Genomic DNA, 17,966 nt, shown 5'->3' on the forward strand with positions numbered 1-17,966 from the left:
TAGTTTACTGTGCTGATAACCCAGCAGATTTGGAGCCAGGTAGAAAACACACGTTAGTACTGCAGGGGTTGGGCAACCACAGTGATATGCTGGTAATGTTACTACAGCTCGCTGTTACTCAACTTCTGGAAAAACAACAACAACAGAACACTTAAAAGAGGTAGAAGCAGGCATCCTACTAGACCTTCAAACACACAAAAGACAAAACAGCTAAAGCAGAGGTTACGGAAAAGGCATTATCTTCTTAATTAGAAAGAAGGGTTCCTGAAAGAATGTCTCTGGATAGCAATATAGCTTAAGAACATATTATTCATTATTATTAATAATAACGTGAAACAATAGCATAAAATGAAATTTGATTTAGTAAGCTAAACATAGGTCAAGATCTCATTGTCTACTGTACTCCTGTGCTCTCTGGCAACTCGGATGGATTACATACAATAAGTAACAGCACCTAGTGTTATGATTCAGAACTGCAGTCTTAAGACACTGGCAAACATGAGTGTTAGAGAAAGATCCATTCTGAAAATATGATGCAATCTCACATTTTATTCAAAGTTAGTACAATCATGGCTATGTCAAACAATCTTGCCATTCTTCAAATGTGTTAAGGAAAACATTTTTTTTTTTTTTTAATTTCTTGGTGCTCTAAAAGGAGCTTTTTAACAACTTTACTCTTTGAAGTCCTTTTTAATAGTCATATAGCAATATGTTTAAAACAGGATTAAAATGTCTGAGCCTCTCTATCAGTTTGAAAGAGGGTTACTTATCCTCTAAAATTCGAATAATTTTTGCTATGCTGAACAGCTCAAATTACCTATTTTCTCTTCACTATACCATCTAACATGCTTAATATGGAAATTCAAAGAGCAGTTAAATTGCTCTAGTAGCAAGCAGCACTCATTGAATTCTTTCTCTGTATGGATATAAAACAAGTATGTCAAGAGTTCTTTACTTTTATATAGAACCATTCACAATTAGATAACAGGAAAGAGAATAGAATAAATATATTGAAAAACGGTATTATAAGCCATGCAATTTGCTGTATTCAGTTTCCCTTCAGGGCAGAAGGGAGGAAACCAATCATACTTTAGATTAACTGTAAACTGTAAATAAACTGCAAATTTACATAAGAAAAACATACTTGCTTAAACAAGCCAAAATAGAGACAAATTTCATTAACCTAATACTGAAAATACCAACCTATTTGGAGAAAGATAACTGAAATTGCAAACCACAAGCATCAAAAACTTTATTTTTCTATATATAAATATAATTTCTTAATGGCACACTACAAATGATCTGATGAAAAATAACCTTCTTCTCCAAGCAATATGCCTGCACATCTTTCAAGAGTATTACCTCAGTTTTGCTTTATAAAATGTATTACTTACTGAATATTGGAAGACTAATTCTTAAGTTCTTTGTCGTAACTACATCTTTTTTCTATCTTCCACATTCAATATATACCAATTACTTGGAATAGGTATTTATTTACTAACAAAACACTTGAAAAAATAGATTAAACCTCTCATAACCTTGCCACAAAATACCTGCTAAAATATAGAAGTCAATACTATTTTTAACATAAATCAAATAATAATTTTGAACATATATTGAGATAGTATACTTAATATCTTTACCCATATGTCAAACTTAATCTGATGCTCTCTATGCATTAAATGTTAGGTACATGCTTTAAGGAAATTAAAATATCTTGTTAGTAAAGCCATATATAGTTAGTGGAACCAGTGATATCTCACTGGATATCCCATTACCCCAAAACACCCATACAGAATGCATGCTGGGGAAAAGCCCTGATACCTTTAGTTCTTTAAGTCCCTGCATGTATCTCCCTTCTACATCGTGTATCTGGTCCTTAAGATCATAGATATCCTGCAGGACATAGGAATGAACCATTGCATAAGAAGTATGGGGAAATAATTTACAGCTGAAAGAGCATTAAAGGGTTTATATGAACTTCTGTCAAATGCCAAAGCCTGCCATAATTTACAGAAACTATTTAATTCACAAAATCTAGATGGAAATTAAGATTTTGTTTATGTCATTGAATCCAAGCCACAAGAATTAAAACAGATCTCAAATAGGACACAGTTATTTCAAATTGACATAAACAAATTCCTGTATTTAAAATAAGCTAAACTGTCAGTACCATAAATAATTAGAACATAACAAATGCAATTATCAAGATAAATAAAAATGTTTTGTTGCGAAAGTTACATTCTCATAACTTTTTCTTACTATTAAGAAACACTTTTGTAACAAAGTGAATTCCTCATAACCCCAAATACAATCTTTAACTAGCTTCAAATTCTCTGAAAATGCTGTTTACCCGTAATTCACTGAGAGAGGCATCAGGATCCAGTAAACTGCTCGTATCTCCACTTCCTCTCCTAGAAGAGTTGCCACTCAGAGGAATCGAATTGTGAGATGATGGCTTAAAGAAGGGAAAACAATGTATCAGGTACAATACTGGGATTTCTGATATACTTGACATTACTCTTTTAAATTCCTTTACAATCATTAATAAATTTTCTCATTTCATCTGTTTCTTAATATTACATTAGAGACAGTATTTTCCTCTGAATATTTTCTAAAACTTATGCTACTTCCTGGTGAAACAAAGGTTTGTTTGCCATCATCTGGTATATGAGCAACTTACACAGAATAGGAACACAGAGATTATCACAGAATTATCTAGGTTGGAAGAGACCTCCAAGATCATCGAGTCCAACCTCAATATGAACAAAGTCATCCATTAAACCATATCACTAAGACATCTAAATGTGAAATGTCTTTTCAAGACCTCCAGGGATGGTGACTCAACCACTTCCCAGAATGTAGCAGCACAGAAAAAAAAACTAGAGGACTTACGAGTTATTTAAATATTTGAACTTAATTTCCAGTTTTCTGTTTGGAAAGTGTTCACAAGGAGGCTGTCAGTGCTGGGAAAACACTGCTAAAATTATTACTGCCAACAGGATTCAGAATGTTTCATAGCCCTAGTATCTTAAAATACTACCTCTCCCTCTGAATATTTCTCCCAGAAAAGGAATTCTGAAATAAACCAATACTTGCTAGAAGTAAGCAAAAGAATAAGAGTATTTTAGATTTTATTTTTAAAATTTTAATTTCAAACTTCTTACCCTTGAAAAAATTTCTGAATGTGATTTTTCACTCTTTTCTTCCAGCTGAAATAGAAAAGGGAAAAAGATTACAATGCACCTTTCACAATGACAGACTACAGAAGCACTATCTTCTTCTGTTCAGAGATATTGTGAAATATTTAAGAACATGAAGTGAAACAATAAAAGAAAAAAATTCCAGAAGTTAACATACATCAAAATATGGTGAAAAATATACAGCCTCAAAACAGTTTTTACCTTTATTGCAAAATAAATGAGTGCTTGTAAAGAAAAAGCCAGAAACTTTTTTTTACAACATCTTCCAGAAAGTCATTATTAAGGTTAAAGTACTGAACATCAGAACAAGTATCACTACTTTAAATTTGAACATAGTAGTGACTACAACACTTGGTGGCATAACAAACATGAAGTTTCATGCAAGTGCACTTCAGACAATCAGTGATACCAGCGTGAATAACCTAGTTATTAGAAAACACATTTCTTACTTCAGACTCGTTGGTAAAACGACAAATTACATCAGGGCAACAACAATTCAGGTGAAAGCTCTGAATTATTAAATAATTTCAATTCATATTTTTTGAACTGAAGCCTGAGCAGAAGAATAAATTAAACCGAAATTTACATTTAGGAACCTTTGACAATCCGAATTTGCACTGCATATTTTCAACATTTCTATGAATCAAACTAGGTAAAACTAAATGAAGACCACAACATGTTGATATATTTCCTAGAAGCATGATCTTTCTTAAATCTTGTTTCTCCAAAAACATACGATAGTCCCAGACCCATGGCAACACATGTGGAAGTCTGCTATAATCACAGCAGAAACAAATAGTACTCTGTGAGATCTATTTCTTTCTGTTATGGTTTCTACAGGTCAACAATGCATTTCCATGGCAAATTCATCATCTCCAATGACACCTGCAATTTTTATTTGCAAACACTTGTCACCTGTGTCGGTAAAAATGACACAAAAAATCCAACTGATCTCAAGTATCCATTTGGAAAAACTTAGAACATTATCATATTCTACATTTACATTAAGAGTATGTAAATAACATTGAATATGCAAATTCTAAATTACATTTATGTTATAACAATGATAAAAAACAACTGAGAAGATACCATAATTGCCAGTGTCTGCCTGCATATTTTCTCTCAGCAGAGTATTAGCTTGAGAGAAGAAGTTTTATTAGGAAGAAAATAAAAGCTCTAATTTAAATTGGAAAAATGGCTGGTCTGTCATACTTGGAGCATATATAAAGATACATTTTGCACATTACTGCAAGTTAATCAGCACTATAAGAATATTAAATCGTCTAAAAGTGGAATTAAGAAATAGTGATTTTAAGGGTACAGTAGCAGTTAACTGGTCCAGCCTCCCATTCAAAGCAGAATGGCTGTGGACATAAATCCAGGTGAGCCACGCTGTTACCTAGCTAGCTTCCGCTAGCTAGGAGTCTAGGAGGATGGAGTCTCCAGCCTTGGTGTCACCCGTGATAGCAGCAGTTACCTCCTTGTAGAGATTCTTCCAGTGTGAACCTCCCAAGGAACAGCAACCTTGTGCAGCGCTGCTTGGCACAGCTCAGAAGCATTGGGAGCTGCTGTACATCACTACGTAGCCTCCCCTCTGCCCAGCTAAACAAGCCCAGTTCTCCCAGTCTTTCCTCTTACAGCATATGCTGGCCCTGACCACTATTTCGAAGACATGACGAAGAATAGAAATTCCCCTATTTTTTCCACTGTTAAGCACAAAAAATCCGACTACAAGTAACAAAAATTTTTTAAAACTATTAGTTAAAATAAAGAAAAGGCAGCTAGGTTTGTCATTAATGATGCTCAGATTAAACAAATGCACGGGAAAATTGCCATCACAATTTTCCTGTGATGAAAAATCCCTCTCCCCCCCCCGTATTTTTTTTTTTTTTTTATTGGAGCATTGAGTGCTACATTAAGGAATCTTGACAAAGTTTCATCATGGATGATTGAATACTAAAACACAGTAACAACAGCACACCTCTAAGTATCTATTTTTGTCACTAAACCAAATAATACTATTCCAAAACACCATACATGTCTAGACATTGTTAACTTTATATAGTGAATTTCCAGAAGAAAAAAAAAATAATTCACAGTGAAGAGATGCTTAAGATTATCACACATGAAAAACGTGAAGCGTTAGCACTTGTCACATGCTTCTAGCAACAGGCAAAATCTCCTTAAGATAAAGCAGCATGCAAAGACAAAATACTTTTTAAAAATTCAGACTCCAGACATTTTTATACAAAAGACAGCCACTAGTTTGAAACAAGCCCCAGTCATTCAACAATCCTATGTGCCATTAAATATCTCCAAATTCTTTTACAGCATTTACTCATTTGGAGTACAAAAAGAAAATCCGTGGTTAGTAAGTTTGCTGTGTTCACCACAGTATAACAACAAGCATTGCACTCACACTACTCAAAACTTGGACATCATCTGCATCAGAAACAATGCTTCCCCTGCGGTTGGAACGACTAAAATAATCAGCAGCAGTTTCACTTTGATCAGAAAAATCAGAGGACTTCAAAAGATAAGAAGAAGGTTGAGAGAGAACTGAAGATGATATCACAGAATACAGAATGAACAAAAACATATTTAAAAAGATAGTAAATCAATGTAATTACTGCAATTTATTCCTGCAAAAAATATTTCTAACTGTTAAATATCCATTTCTTCTATATTTTTTTTTATCTAGAATGTTTCCATATGAATAAAGCACATGCCACACATTATGAATACTTTGGTCAGTATATACATAATTTTAAAACACCTGAAATTATCAAATAGTAAACATGAATGGTATGTAGAAGTAAGGCTAACGAGCATTTATTACCAATTCATTTTCCTTGTTTGGAGTCATAAAAAATATAATCAGATATACAAAAAGGTTTTGGATTAATAATGCCAAACAACCTATATAAATTACATTTATTTAAAAAATGAAGTTTGTACATGATAAAAGCAGGTGATATCTTAAGAAATCAAGAAATAGAAAAACACTTTCCCAACAAATTATTTTTCTTTAAATCCCTGTCACCACACTACTATCAATCTAATCTGGGATTTCTCTCATTCATAACTTTAAGAGGCTTTACAAAGGGAGATAAACTTCTTCCCCAAAGCTGTATGTCAGGCACCTAAAAAAAGCGAGGAAAAAATTCTAATGCTACACAACACTTGTTGTAAAAAAGGCAAGATATACCTAAACATACTAAAATCATTACAATTGCCATAGGAATTAAAGCAAAATATCATACCAAAAGTATGTTACACGTGTTAAGCACATTACTGTGGACATTAAAGTATACACATGAAAGAAAATCTTTTAATGAACATCTTGAAAATAGTCTTCATCTCATTTCACCATTTAAAAAATAATTTGCAACTTTGTCCTTCATATATGTAATTGATGTAGCCTCATCTCATTCTGATTAAAAGAAAGTGAGATGTCTTTTAAGCAAATGGGACCGGTTACACATGAAATAGTTGGTTGATCAACACCTACATCTCAAATTATGCCTACAGTAAATTCAGCAAAACAGCTACCTTAAAATAATTAAGGAACTAGAAAAAAATTTGAAAGACAGTATGCAACCCAAATCACTATTCACACTTGCATGCCATGATCAGAGGATTCAGTTTTCTCGATTCCTTCATCTGTATACCACAAGGATTAAGATATATTTATGCATTTTAATAATAATAGCAATATTAAATCCATAATTTATATTATATAAAATAATTAATGTTTTACTAAAACAAGTGCTTGCCTGTTTTGCATAAGGAACTTGTATAACATGAATGAAAAATCTGTTCAGTATGGGAAAAAAGTGAAGTTATAATTAAAGCATTAAAAAAAAAAAACAAAACAGGATAAAATGAATGACTTATACAAGCTTAAACAAACAGGTATTTCGGCACAATTTTTCTGAACAGAAATGAAGTTTTCTGAGGTTTCAGTTTTTGTTGTTGTTTGTTTTAAGGGGAACAGTTATACTAGAAGGCTGAAGCATCAAATATGGCTTACGTTAAAAAATAATAATAATGCAAAAAAAAAAAAAAAAAAAACACAAGACTAAAACCCTAATCAAGGGGCTAATACATTTATTTTCTATCATACAATCTGTAATAGAAGAATATAATGGAACAAAACACACTTAGATTTGTGATAAAATTGAGTGGGCAATGTTCAAATCTTCACGGCAGCCAATGCAAAAGGAAATTTGCAATTTGCTCAGATCCTCCTCAAATATTACCCTAAGAGTTTTGTTTTCATTACAGATTTAATTCATTACCGTTGACTGCCTAAAACATACCTTCAAAAGCCTTAGAAGAAACTACAGAAATTACCACCCCATGGGGTGAAGGTTTCTTTATTGATGTATCCCCTCTCAGAAGGGAGGCCAGTAATGTCAACTAGTAAACTGGTCTCAGAAGCAGGCACACCTCTCTCTTTCTTGACCAGTCTATCAAAACTAATACTGGTTTTAAGATGCAGAGGCACCATGGATTCGTAATTTTCCAACATTGTTTTCTACTCTGATTTCAAGTTATGTCCCATTTTCCTTTTTGATTTACAATGAGTAGTGTGTTGATTTCCAATGCAACACTCAAATGAAACCAAAATATTAACAGAAGTACAGAAAATGATGCTTACATTATGAATAACATTTTTACTTGGTCTGCTTAATATAGTCCTTTCAGAGTTATTTCATTCAATTGTTAAATAGATATTTTGGACCCTATTAAACCTTCACTAGTGTATCCTGGCATTAACAATATCACAAACGTACTGAGATCTGATAATATAAATTCCTACATATGTATAAAATATGTATTTTAATAAATTTATCTCAATAGGGACTAAGGAGTACTTGTCTTAAGAAATTTATCAGAAACTTAATTGGGACAAATACTATGTTCACAGTTCAAGAGACTTCAGAATTGGATGGTAACACCTCCTACATTTTGGAGCTCCATGAAGAAACGGCAAAATTCCCTTTCTCCCCATGCCTTTAAAAATTCACTCGGAGGTCTGTTGTAGCTGAAAAAACAGTTTCTGACAGATCTCTTTTTAGTCTTTCTCTGTAACATTGTTGAGAATATGTGAAAAATGAAAACAGGACTGAACATTTCAGCTTAACTCATAACTGAACACTTTTTTTTTTTTTTTTTTTTAAATGTAGCACAACAAATGAGCTGCTGCACTAACAAAACCAATACAGTTGTTCTGGTGCAGAAACATGGTGCAACTATTTACAATCAGTTTGCAGCATGAAAAAAAAGCATCTTTGGAATGACAGTATTAACACAAAACAGATCCAGAACAGTTTTTTCTCATTTTTGAGTACCAATCATCAGAAAAATCAAGCAGGTACTTCTTACATTTGCGAGAGATGATAAGAATGTGTTTTTTTTTTTATTGCTTCTATGCTTTACTATCTTACTGCTAAAAGTTCGTATCTTGCTAAAAATTACATCAGACACATGACATTTTTTGATGCAAAGTGAATATCAAGTCTATGTGTTCATCAATAAAAATGATCCACAGTGTAAATACTCAATCGTTGTGTGTTAGTATCAAGGCATTCAGCAAAACATGCAGAAGTAATGCTCACCACTGGACTACTTCGAATTGAGCTTGCTCTTGAAGAATACCAACTGTATTCAGATGGCTAAAGAGAAGTTATGATGGAAATGTTCATAATTTTCATTGATTTTTGTCTCCAGAAAACAAAGATTTTGAAAGGAAGGAACTAAAAGCCTGTAACACTTACAGTGTGAGAACTATATGAGCTATGCAATCCATCACCACACAAAGACGCCTGAGAAACAGAGGGAATGAAGCACCATTTATAGTCTGTCTGAGAAATAACTGTCACACACTTATGCACTGTAATATATTGAGCAATGAAACTTCATTCTTATTACCTTATCCCATCTACGCATTTTCCAGTTAACATTTTAACTTTTCAAAAGGATGAATAACAGTTTTTAAAATTTCCAGCAGTTTCCTCCCACTAACAGGGATGTCTGTTTCCCAACATAAATCTAAATTTCCCTGAAAAATGGCCAAACAATTTTTAAAGAAAGATATTTTCAGAAGAAAAATATTTAAAGTGAAATATGTTTCTCGTTATTCTGAAGCCTTTAGAAGTTGCCAACCACCCTGGGAATGGAAGTTTTATTGTACAGTCATCAATTTGACTTTGTTAACCCACACATGTTCTCCTGAGGAAAAAAAAAAAAAGTTTCAAGGTGCAAGACTGAAATCTGTTTACATAGGATATAATAAATATCCTACGTAAAGGAAAAAGGAAAACATAAAAAAAAAAAGGAAGCTCTGGGCACCAGATTAAATAAAAATTTATAGTCTCATGATGCTTTCTCCCTACCTTTGAAGGGATCTCCAACAGTAAAGAATTATACGCAACAGCAATTATAATGGTCTCATTCTCCCTCTGGATCCTCTAATGTTTTATCAAAAACATGCACAAAATCAAAATGTAAATGATCTCTACTTGCAATCTAAGTGAAAAGTAGGACCTAACTACATAAAAATATTATATAAAAATACTTGACTGTTTTCTTACACAGCTTTAGAATTTCTCTAGATGGCAGTATAAGTTAGATTTGAATTACTGTAGCAGCAAAAGGCATAAAGTTTCAAGCATACACATCAACTTTTCAATAGGGGTTTTATAGAGTTATCTTAGGCATTCTTACAGCATTTCTAGCTGCTGTAGGTTAGGTTTTCATCCTATTACATTTTTGTATGGTTATGAAATTTGAATATGGCACCTTATTTGAAAGTATGTGAAGTGTAGTTACCACAAATTTCTGTAATTTCATGACTATGATTTTCCCCATTCAAATGCTAGATATTTTTTATTACACATGCAGTTGTTGTTTAGCATGCTTGGATTAACTTGTTCTAAGGCCAGTGTTCTTGAACATCACTATATTATTCATAAACTTTATGAACATCTGTAAAAAATACCATTAAAACATCAGTTACCAAAATAAAGAGGCAATCTAGCAATGTTAAGAATCTTAAACTTATGCCTCCCAAAAATGAGACACACAAGCTGCATGTATTTAAAAACATGAAATGAATGCACATTTAATATTGTCAAGCCACACAGCCATACAATACAAATTTAAGGCAACCATGCAAATGGCGCTTACGAACCAAACTGATACTTCTTATCAAACCAGTGTTTACAGAAGACACCTATAAAGAAAAGTGTTAATTTAAATTTCTGAGGGCCATTAAAATATCTGAAGAGAAGAAAAATATTCTATCGTGTTGTACTAACCCTGTAATTCCTAGTTGTTGCCACTGGATCACTGTACAGGGAAGATGACTGTAATGTGAAGAATAGAAAAAAAGAAACTTTTTCTCTGTACAGTAAATGTTTTTTATCTATTGCTCTGCATTCACCAAAAGTTCTTAAGATTGAAGTATTAAATTTCATAGCTATAACAGAGAAAAGCTTTAAGAAAAGTGTAGAAAAAGATTCCAAGAAAATCCATTATCTTTGAAAGCATGATGTAAAACACTAATAAGAACAGGCTATAATTTTTATCAAAAGATTTGAAGAAAGTTATATGAAATTCAGTAGCTTTCAAAAGACACATCAATTTCCTTTAGATACTTACTTAAACCTGACCATGAAAGTAGTTGCAGTTGCTGGGAGATGCTACCTATCTCACCAGACTGTTAATTTATCATTTACTGTAATGTAGAATGAAGTAGTACGGTGGTGCTAAATTTTTAATAGGCTTCATATATTTTATGTATTAACAAATGTATATAGGAAGATAAGACAGACCCAAGTATGATACGAAGGAACAGGTTTATTATATCTAAGGCTGCTATAATTTCTTTGATCGTGGTAAAGTCCACTCTGTGGAAGAAAAAATAAAAATAAAAAGAACAGAACAAAGGTCACATCTAAAGATCCTGTGAATTAAAATTCCATCTCAACATTCCCCAAACATTCCCGAGCCCAGAACTTGTACAGAACATTGTAATTTTTTTTCTGTATGTCAGCATATTCTGTATTGTTAATGTCTTGCCTAAAGTAGTAGTCTTATTACCTCCCTAACAAATAAGAAAACACTAAAACTTTGTCTACAACGTGCCAAGTACAGCATGAAATAATAATAAAAAAATACAGCTAACTCACTAATAATTAGTACAATTGTTTGCTTGATCTTCTTTCCATTAGATACCATCCTGAACAAGAATGTGGGGGGAAGAAAAATTCCTAAGAATCACATTTCATGATTCTTCAGCATTTGTCCGAATCCTAACACTTTTCTTGATACCAAGCACAAATTCTGAAGCCTAGCAGTCCTGGCTTATTTCTGTTAAACTGGCTTAAAAATTCTGGCTTATTTCTGTTGTTTTCAGACACTCCCCACACAGTCAGTATATATAAGTACATGCAAGGAGAAATTTGATAAAGAGATGTGGTACAATGTGGTGCTTTAAAAGCACTTCAAGAAAGTAGTGTTTTGTATCCCAAGGAGGCAGAAAGATTTATATTATACATTTATTTAAGAACTAAGAGTACAAGAAAAATATTTGTCTGAAATTGCACCTTAAAAGCACACAGAAAAATGCTGTAATACAAGTAACTAAAATGAAATATAAAAATTATTTCAGCCTTGTCTCAACGCAAGCATCCACTGCTGCTCTAACTCCCCTGACACCTGAAGCCAATACCACTTTTATCAGTGTCAATTCCCTCTGAAAAACAGTAACTAAAATATTTCATTTCTTGGCACTACATTAATTTATATTATATACTGTATTTTGTATAATAGCTTTCAGAAGATCACAATATTCCACGTCTTTCTTGTTCAAAACCTCACTGGGACAATGTCAAAGTTTAGGGGAAATACCACCTACTTTAATTCACATCTACATTTAAACTCCCTCTAGGTAGTAGTGGTCAAAACGTAAACAGAATCACAGAATCACAGAATTTCTAGGTTGGAAGAGACCTCAAGATCATCGAGTCCAACCTCTGACCTAACACTAACAGTCCCCACTAAACCATATCCCTAAGCTCTACATCTAAATGTCTTTTAAAGACTTCCAGGGATGGTGACTCTACCACTTCCCTGGGCAGCCTGTTCCAATGTCTAACAACCCTTTCGGTAAAAAAAACAAACAAAAAACACCTATCTTCATTGTGACTGAATAAACCATAATCCAAAGAGGTACGACTTCTAAATTTGAAAAGACCCTTCTACAGGCCCCTCGTAGAACAGTATTTATATTCAGCTGTAATTCCACTGACATGACCACAGCTTCAAACACTCAACTTCAGGTCAGAATCTGGTCAATACTACAGATTTCTTTTTTTCCTGAAAAGCCATATGCATGCCAGCAAGCTAATAAAGTCATCCATGCCCTGTATTAGTACGGAACCCCACACAGTTAGTGTGTTGGTAATATTATAGCAGAAAACCAACCAAGAAATCATCACGGGAATAAGCAGATTTCTTCTTCGTACTATGACATTCACTGTAAGCATGACTCTAAGAATAAAATTTAGAGAATTAATACCACTAAATAACATCATCTTCAAACATAAAATCTTATGTTTGACTCTAAGATATTTATCACCTGCAATGAAAACACCGAAGAAAATTCTACCTACTTGACCAGAGTAACACACCTTACTTCTATCGCTGTATGAAAAGATGGTAAGTGAAATTACAACCATCCTTCATCTTTGAAGAAGACAGGCTTTGCTTAAGCCTTTCAGAAAAATGGTTAAGCATTTTTAGTCTATTGGTTTTACATTACAGACTATTTTAAGCATTGTACTGTTTGCTTCTTTGCAGCTAATTCAGATGACAATGCTGTTTAAGCAAATTCAGCTTTTTAAACTGCTTACGCACTCCTTTTAGTGGTACTTGGTGCTTGTCTTTGTTTAGAGATGCACACGAATCTTACTTGGCGTAATACCAACAAGAATGTGATGCACTGTACTACCACCTCCTAATGATAAGGAGTTTGTCCTGTTTTGTTTTGTTTTGTTTTAAAGTAAAGGTATACAAACTAGTTTTTCCCTAGACTGAAAAAAGTCATATTAAGTTTCTATGTGGAAACACAGGATACAAATATATACATAAACAGACATTTTTAGTTTTGTGTTTAAATTATCCACTGTATGTCACATGTAACTACACTTAATGTTTAACAATGACCAATAAATAAGTGTTTACTGTAAACTGTTCTGTTTTCTGTGTGTTATTTTAGATTTTCTCTCAGGGAAAGTTTACACATGCACTCTATGGAAAGCGTTAAGACAATATTGCTATTCTAGATCTGAAAATGATCGTATTGATCTTTTATATTTTTTTTTTAAATCTACTACTTTTAAAAGTAGTAGTTTGTCATTGCACCTTTAAAAAAAACATACAAAAATAAATCACACAGCAGACTTCACTCATACAAAAACATGCAAAATGTTAACATACAGGGACCGAGTATCTTGTAGGTCTATCCTTAGCACTGTCATACTGAGATAAAAGAAAAAGAAATTAAAATACTGACGTTGAAGTACAAAAAAGTCAGATTTTGTTTTTTAAAAGACTAAGACTTAGCATTACAAGAAAACACTCTGCTAGCTATGAAAAATATATGCATGCAGGAATGCCATTTAACCCACATAAAGGGCATTTTGAGGCTGGAATACTGTTTAACAAAAACTTTTTAATTTCTTCCCCATAGCATACCAATTTGTGAAAAGTGAGATGATTTTGGACAGCAGTAAGTTGTCTGAAATACTTCATGTGGTTTTGGTAACGGCATTTTAAATAATTAAGCAAAATCTGATACAGTAGATTACATTAAACTGAGGCAGCATTTGTTGGGTGATGAAAGTCTCACATGCAAACAGGCAAAGAAGCCTCTAAGATCATCAGTCAGCCCCACAGTCCAAGTGGGGAACCCATGAGGATTTGGGGGCTCAAAGACCGAGGGAGGTTACAGCCCACAGGGCATGGAAAGCATTATGGGATGCACAGAAATATGACCTGGGGATCGGGTGAGGAAAGGGAAGGGTAAAGGTGTTTTCAGAAGGATCAAGTGTGAAGGAGGAGGATAGTGGGATAAAACAGGGATAAAAGGGTCTGCCTGTGCACAGAACACACTTGTGGCAACTGTCCTTGTCTAGCCATGCCCTCTGCATGATCATCAGGCCCATTTGGTCTGTCTTCTTCCATTTCCAACTCCCTTTCTGGGTGCACGGCTGTGTATGAAGGCCCAGGGCAGTTAGTGGACAGACAGAGTGAGGCCAGCCCACATTGCGTATATTTCTCACTAACAGACTTTCTTTCATCTTGGTCAGCCAGAAAAAGGGGAATGGGATGAGGCCTTTCATGGTCAGGTGAATGCTGAGTTATCCTGTCCTTGCTGATCTGTCATCAGCCTTTTAACAAGCAATGTAAATTAAACAGGCACATGTTGCACACCTGTTCTGTGTGTCTGCCTGTTAGGATTACATCCTCAGCATCACCACTACTAGCTGGATCTGGGAACATGGAACTCAAGGGTATTTCATGAAAACAGCTTTGTAATAATAAATTAGTCAGCGTCCCCATGTCTATTGTCACTCAACAACATTTTAAAAACATGAAAGTAAAAAAATCCATAAACATTGCAAAGTAAGCTTGTTTTTTCCAGTTCAATCACAATTTCACAGGTATAACTCAGTTATTCTGACTGTAAGTAATGCACGAACCAGAGTATTATTATATATGTAATATTCACATAAGTACATAACTTAATATGACTTATTCATTCATACAATTTACAGCCAGTGGAACCTTCTGGGTTGCTGGAAGTATTACCATACAGGACCACAAGATTCTATATCCATTTTAACCAACTTCTTTTTAAAAAATTTGTAATTACTGCCTATAAATGAGTACCCTTGCTATCAGAGAATGGAGACAGATCATACTAATCTAATCATTATCATCACAACACTTAACTTACACCTTTACTTAACTGTAAAGCACTAACAGCCCAACAGTTTACTAACGAATATTTTAACTTGCATTTGAATATTCATTGATAAATTGCCTAAACTACCACAAAGTATACACAAATATAGATTTCTGAAAAAGTAGAATTTTTGGTCACATTTCAGTCTTAAAGATATGATTAGTATAGCAATATAATTTAGAAAAAAAGGCTTCCTGACAGAAATTTTAGCCACACCTTTATACCTACCAAGGCTGATGTTCAACCTTTGTCATTTCATTTTACTTCCCTTTTGGGGATATCAGAAGACGTTAACTCCCTGAAAATTTCAAGCTGAGGCTTTCTTTAAGCCCTTTCCTCTGCTATCACAGCGAAAGTGCTTGATTACATCAGTCATTGCAGCAGTCCGATAAATGCTGTTTTCCTTGTGAAAGCATGCTTTCACCAAACTATTGCTTTGGTAAGTGCACACAGAAAATGTTAGAACATGAACACATCAAAGCATGCTCATTCCAGGCTACACACCACAAGATCTCTCCTTCTGGAGGTACTTGTCCTGCTCCTGTGAGACCCACTGATATCCAATGGACTCTTAAGAACAAAATCAAAATACATCAATACATAAAAAGATTAAAAGAAGCTCTAATGGTAACTGCTAATTACTCTCCATCTTCACATATTTTTAATGTTAACTGAACCAAGATAAGAGCAGATCTGAGTAAACCTGTAACATTTCAAAGTTTGTAAGCACCTTCACATTGTATAGGCTATGTTATTTTTCCTGTAAATGAATCACTGCTTGCAAAGCGGTTTACACCAGATATTTTGGAAGATTTATCTGGTGAAAATACCTCTGCGAAAAATTGCAGAAGCACTTACTTAACATCAGGACACAGACGATATTATGAAAAATTTAGTTTATCAAAGAATACATTTAATTACACAAACCTATTAGTAAGTGGCTATTATTTTTCTTTTTGAATCAAACAGAAACAGATTATTCCACCTTCCAAAATACAGAAAACCAGCCTGTTTGTTTTAGTAATTTGTCCCCCTGCTGGGCCTCTATATGAAAATCAATGCCAACCTCATTCTAGGCAGATCAATTGAAAACAGGAAAACGTTTACGAAACATTAATACAACCATTCTTTAGCACCATATAATGACCTAAAGAGGAAATAGGAAAGCCTATACAATACAATAAATATTTTTATTAGCAGCGATTGGGAATAACGTGCATCATTCAGGTAAGTTTTTGCAACTAACAAATTATAAATTCCCATATTCTCAAAGAAATAAACTCCTGCATCATTCTAAACTCTTCTTTAAACTGTATCTTAAGGTACTCCTTCTCTTTCTCCCACTAATACTATAGAAAAACAGTAATACTTGAAGTACAAATAAAACACTTCTGCTCACAAAACAGTGAGCAGATGGCCACAAGCATCATTTGGAATGAAAGCTTAAGCTACAAACTAGCATTACTCATCTTCAGTAAGTGGCACTAATTCTGCGTGGCACTAATACTGAATCACCAGTAATAATATTTACTTTATTAAATAAAATTTGCCTGTTTGCAGAACTTCTGAGACAGGGAAAACAGGAAAGATTTTTTCCTATTAGACCACCGTTATCTAAACTAGACTAGTGCTTTATTGTTAATAGCAGCTTCACATCCAACCATGAGATTTGATGTGTAGTAGTAACCTCAGAGATGATTAACAATTTCTGTAGGAATTTCAGAATTCTACCATGTAAGACAAGACAATCAATTCTTACTAACTGGTAATATATGAAGCCTAAGCGAATACAATTATACAGATTACTTTTTTTTTTTTTTTTTACATTGTGTTAGACTAACACTAAAAGATGACAAAAACTGTCATTAAATATAAGTTATTCCAAATAACTCATTGTTGAGCCATGTGTATTTCTAAGCAGTTTCCAAAGCCTACTCAATTATTTTCAGCCATGAAAATATAATCATAAATAGAAAAACGTCCAAGTTATTTATTGTATTAACATAGTTAAAGAATTGAAATGACTGAATAGAATGAATTGAAATTAAGATTCTTTTTAAATGCATGGATTTAAATGCATACAAATATGTAAACTGCCTTGTTGAAATTGATGGAAATAAAATGCCAAATGAAGTTTAACATTACACATAACTTAAAATACTGACCCCTAAAACTATCAATACTTAGAAGACAAAGCATCATCTGCTCCCTGGTAAAATTAACACAAAACCCAAATAAAACAGTTTTTAAAGGGCACAATGGAAAGGGAAAAATACACAGTTTGGACACAAACCAAATATGAATGTCGACTGGACCGGTGAGAATACCTGGCCCTCTCTGAATCTTCCTGAGAAAGAAGAAATGCAGAGTTATTTCATGGAAAAAGAAAAAAAAAGAAATCACCAAAGTAGTAGTAAGCAAAGGTGAGCAACATGCTGTTAGCACTTTTAATGCCATGTATTATTTTGAATAACACACTGTGTCAAGTGAACTCACTCAAGTCAGAGAAGTCAGAGGAACTGTGATTTCACCTAGTTTTGGTAAGTGTACCAACACAGTACATATGTTAGGAGGTGAAAATAAGGGAGGTTAATAAAATCAATTAATATTCAGTAGACAAACTTTCTTCTGAGTACTTTATTAACAAAGAAAAATAGTACAGGACTTTTAAGGAAGTTAAAGTCAAAATAATAATAAAAAACCCTATATATTAAAAGTCTTAC

At 33.5% G+C, this 17,966-nt stretch overlaps 1 protein-coding gene across 19 annotated transcripts in view; it reads right to left on the reverse strand.

Moving 5' to 3' along the window:
- LRRFIP2 (LRR binding FLII interacting protein 2) overlaps window positions 1–17,966 on the reverse strand; it is a 55,540-nt gene that overhangs the window by 15,305 nt on the left and 22,269 nt on the right. For 4 of the 19 annotated variants that reach the window (XM_082754621.1, XM_082754632.1, XM_082754616.1 and 1 more), the window contains exons 5-17: window positions 17,537–17,590; window positions 15,748–15,813; window positions 13,713–13,754; window positions 12,699–12,764; window positions 11,045–11,119; window positions 10,529–10,576; window positions 10,402–10,443; window positions 8,987–9,034; window positions 8,828–8,884; window positions 5,623–5,730; window positions 3,168–3,212; window positions 2,354–2,458; window positions 1,825–1,896 (exon numbers count right to left, since the gene is read on the reverse strand). In XM_082754621.1, the coding sequence (XP_082610747.1) occupies window positions 1,825–1,896; window positions 2,354–2,458; window positions 3,168–3,212; window positions 5,623–5,730; window positions 8,828–8,884; window positions 8,987–9,034; window positions 10,402–10,443; window positions 10,529–10,576; window positions 11,045–11,119; window positions 12,699–12,764; window positions 13,713–13,754; window positions 15,748–15,813; window positions 17,537–17,590 (828 nt within the window). The remainder of the gene's footprint in view (window positions 1–1,824; window positions 1,897–2,353; window positions 2,459–3,167; window positions 3,213–5,622; window positions 5,731–8,827; window positions 8,885–8,986; window positions 9,035–10,401; window positions 10,444–10,528; window positions 10,577–11,044; window positions 11,120–12,698; window positions 12,765–13,712; window positions 13,755–15,747; window positions 15,814–17,536; window positions 17,591–17,966) is intronic. The other 15 variants (XM_082754624.1, XM_082754619.1, XM_082754630.1 and 12 more) reach the window with 13 other exon arrangements.

This window comes from Aythya marila, assembly GCF_965140915.1.
Source record: "Aythya marila genome assembly, chromosome: 2".
Taxonomy (NCBI): Eukaryota; Metazoa; Chordata; class Aves; order Anseriformes; family Anatidae; genus Aythya; species Aythya marila.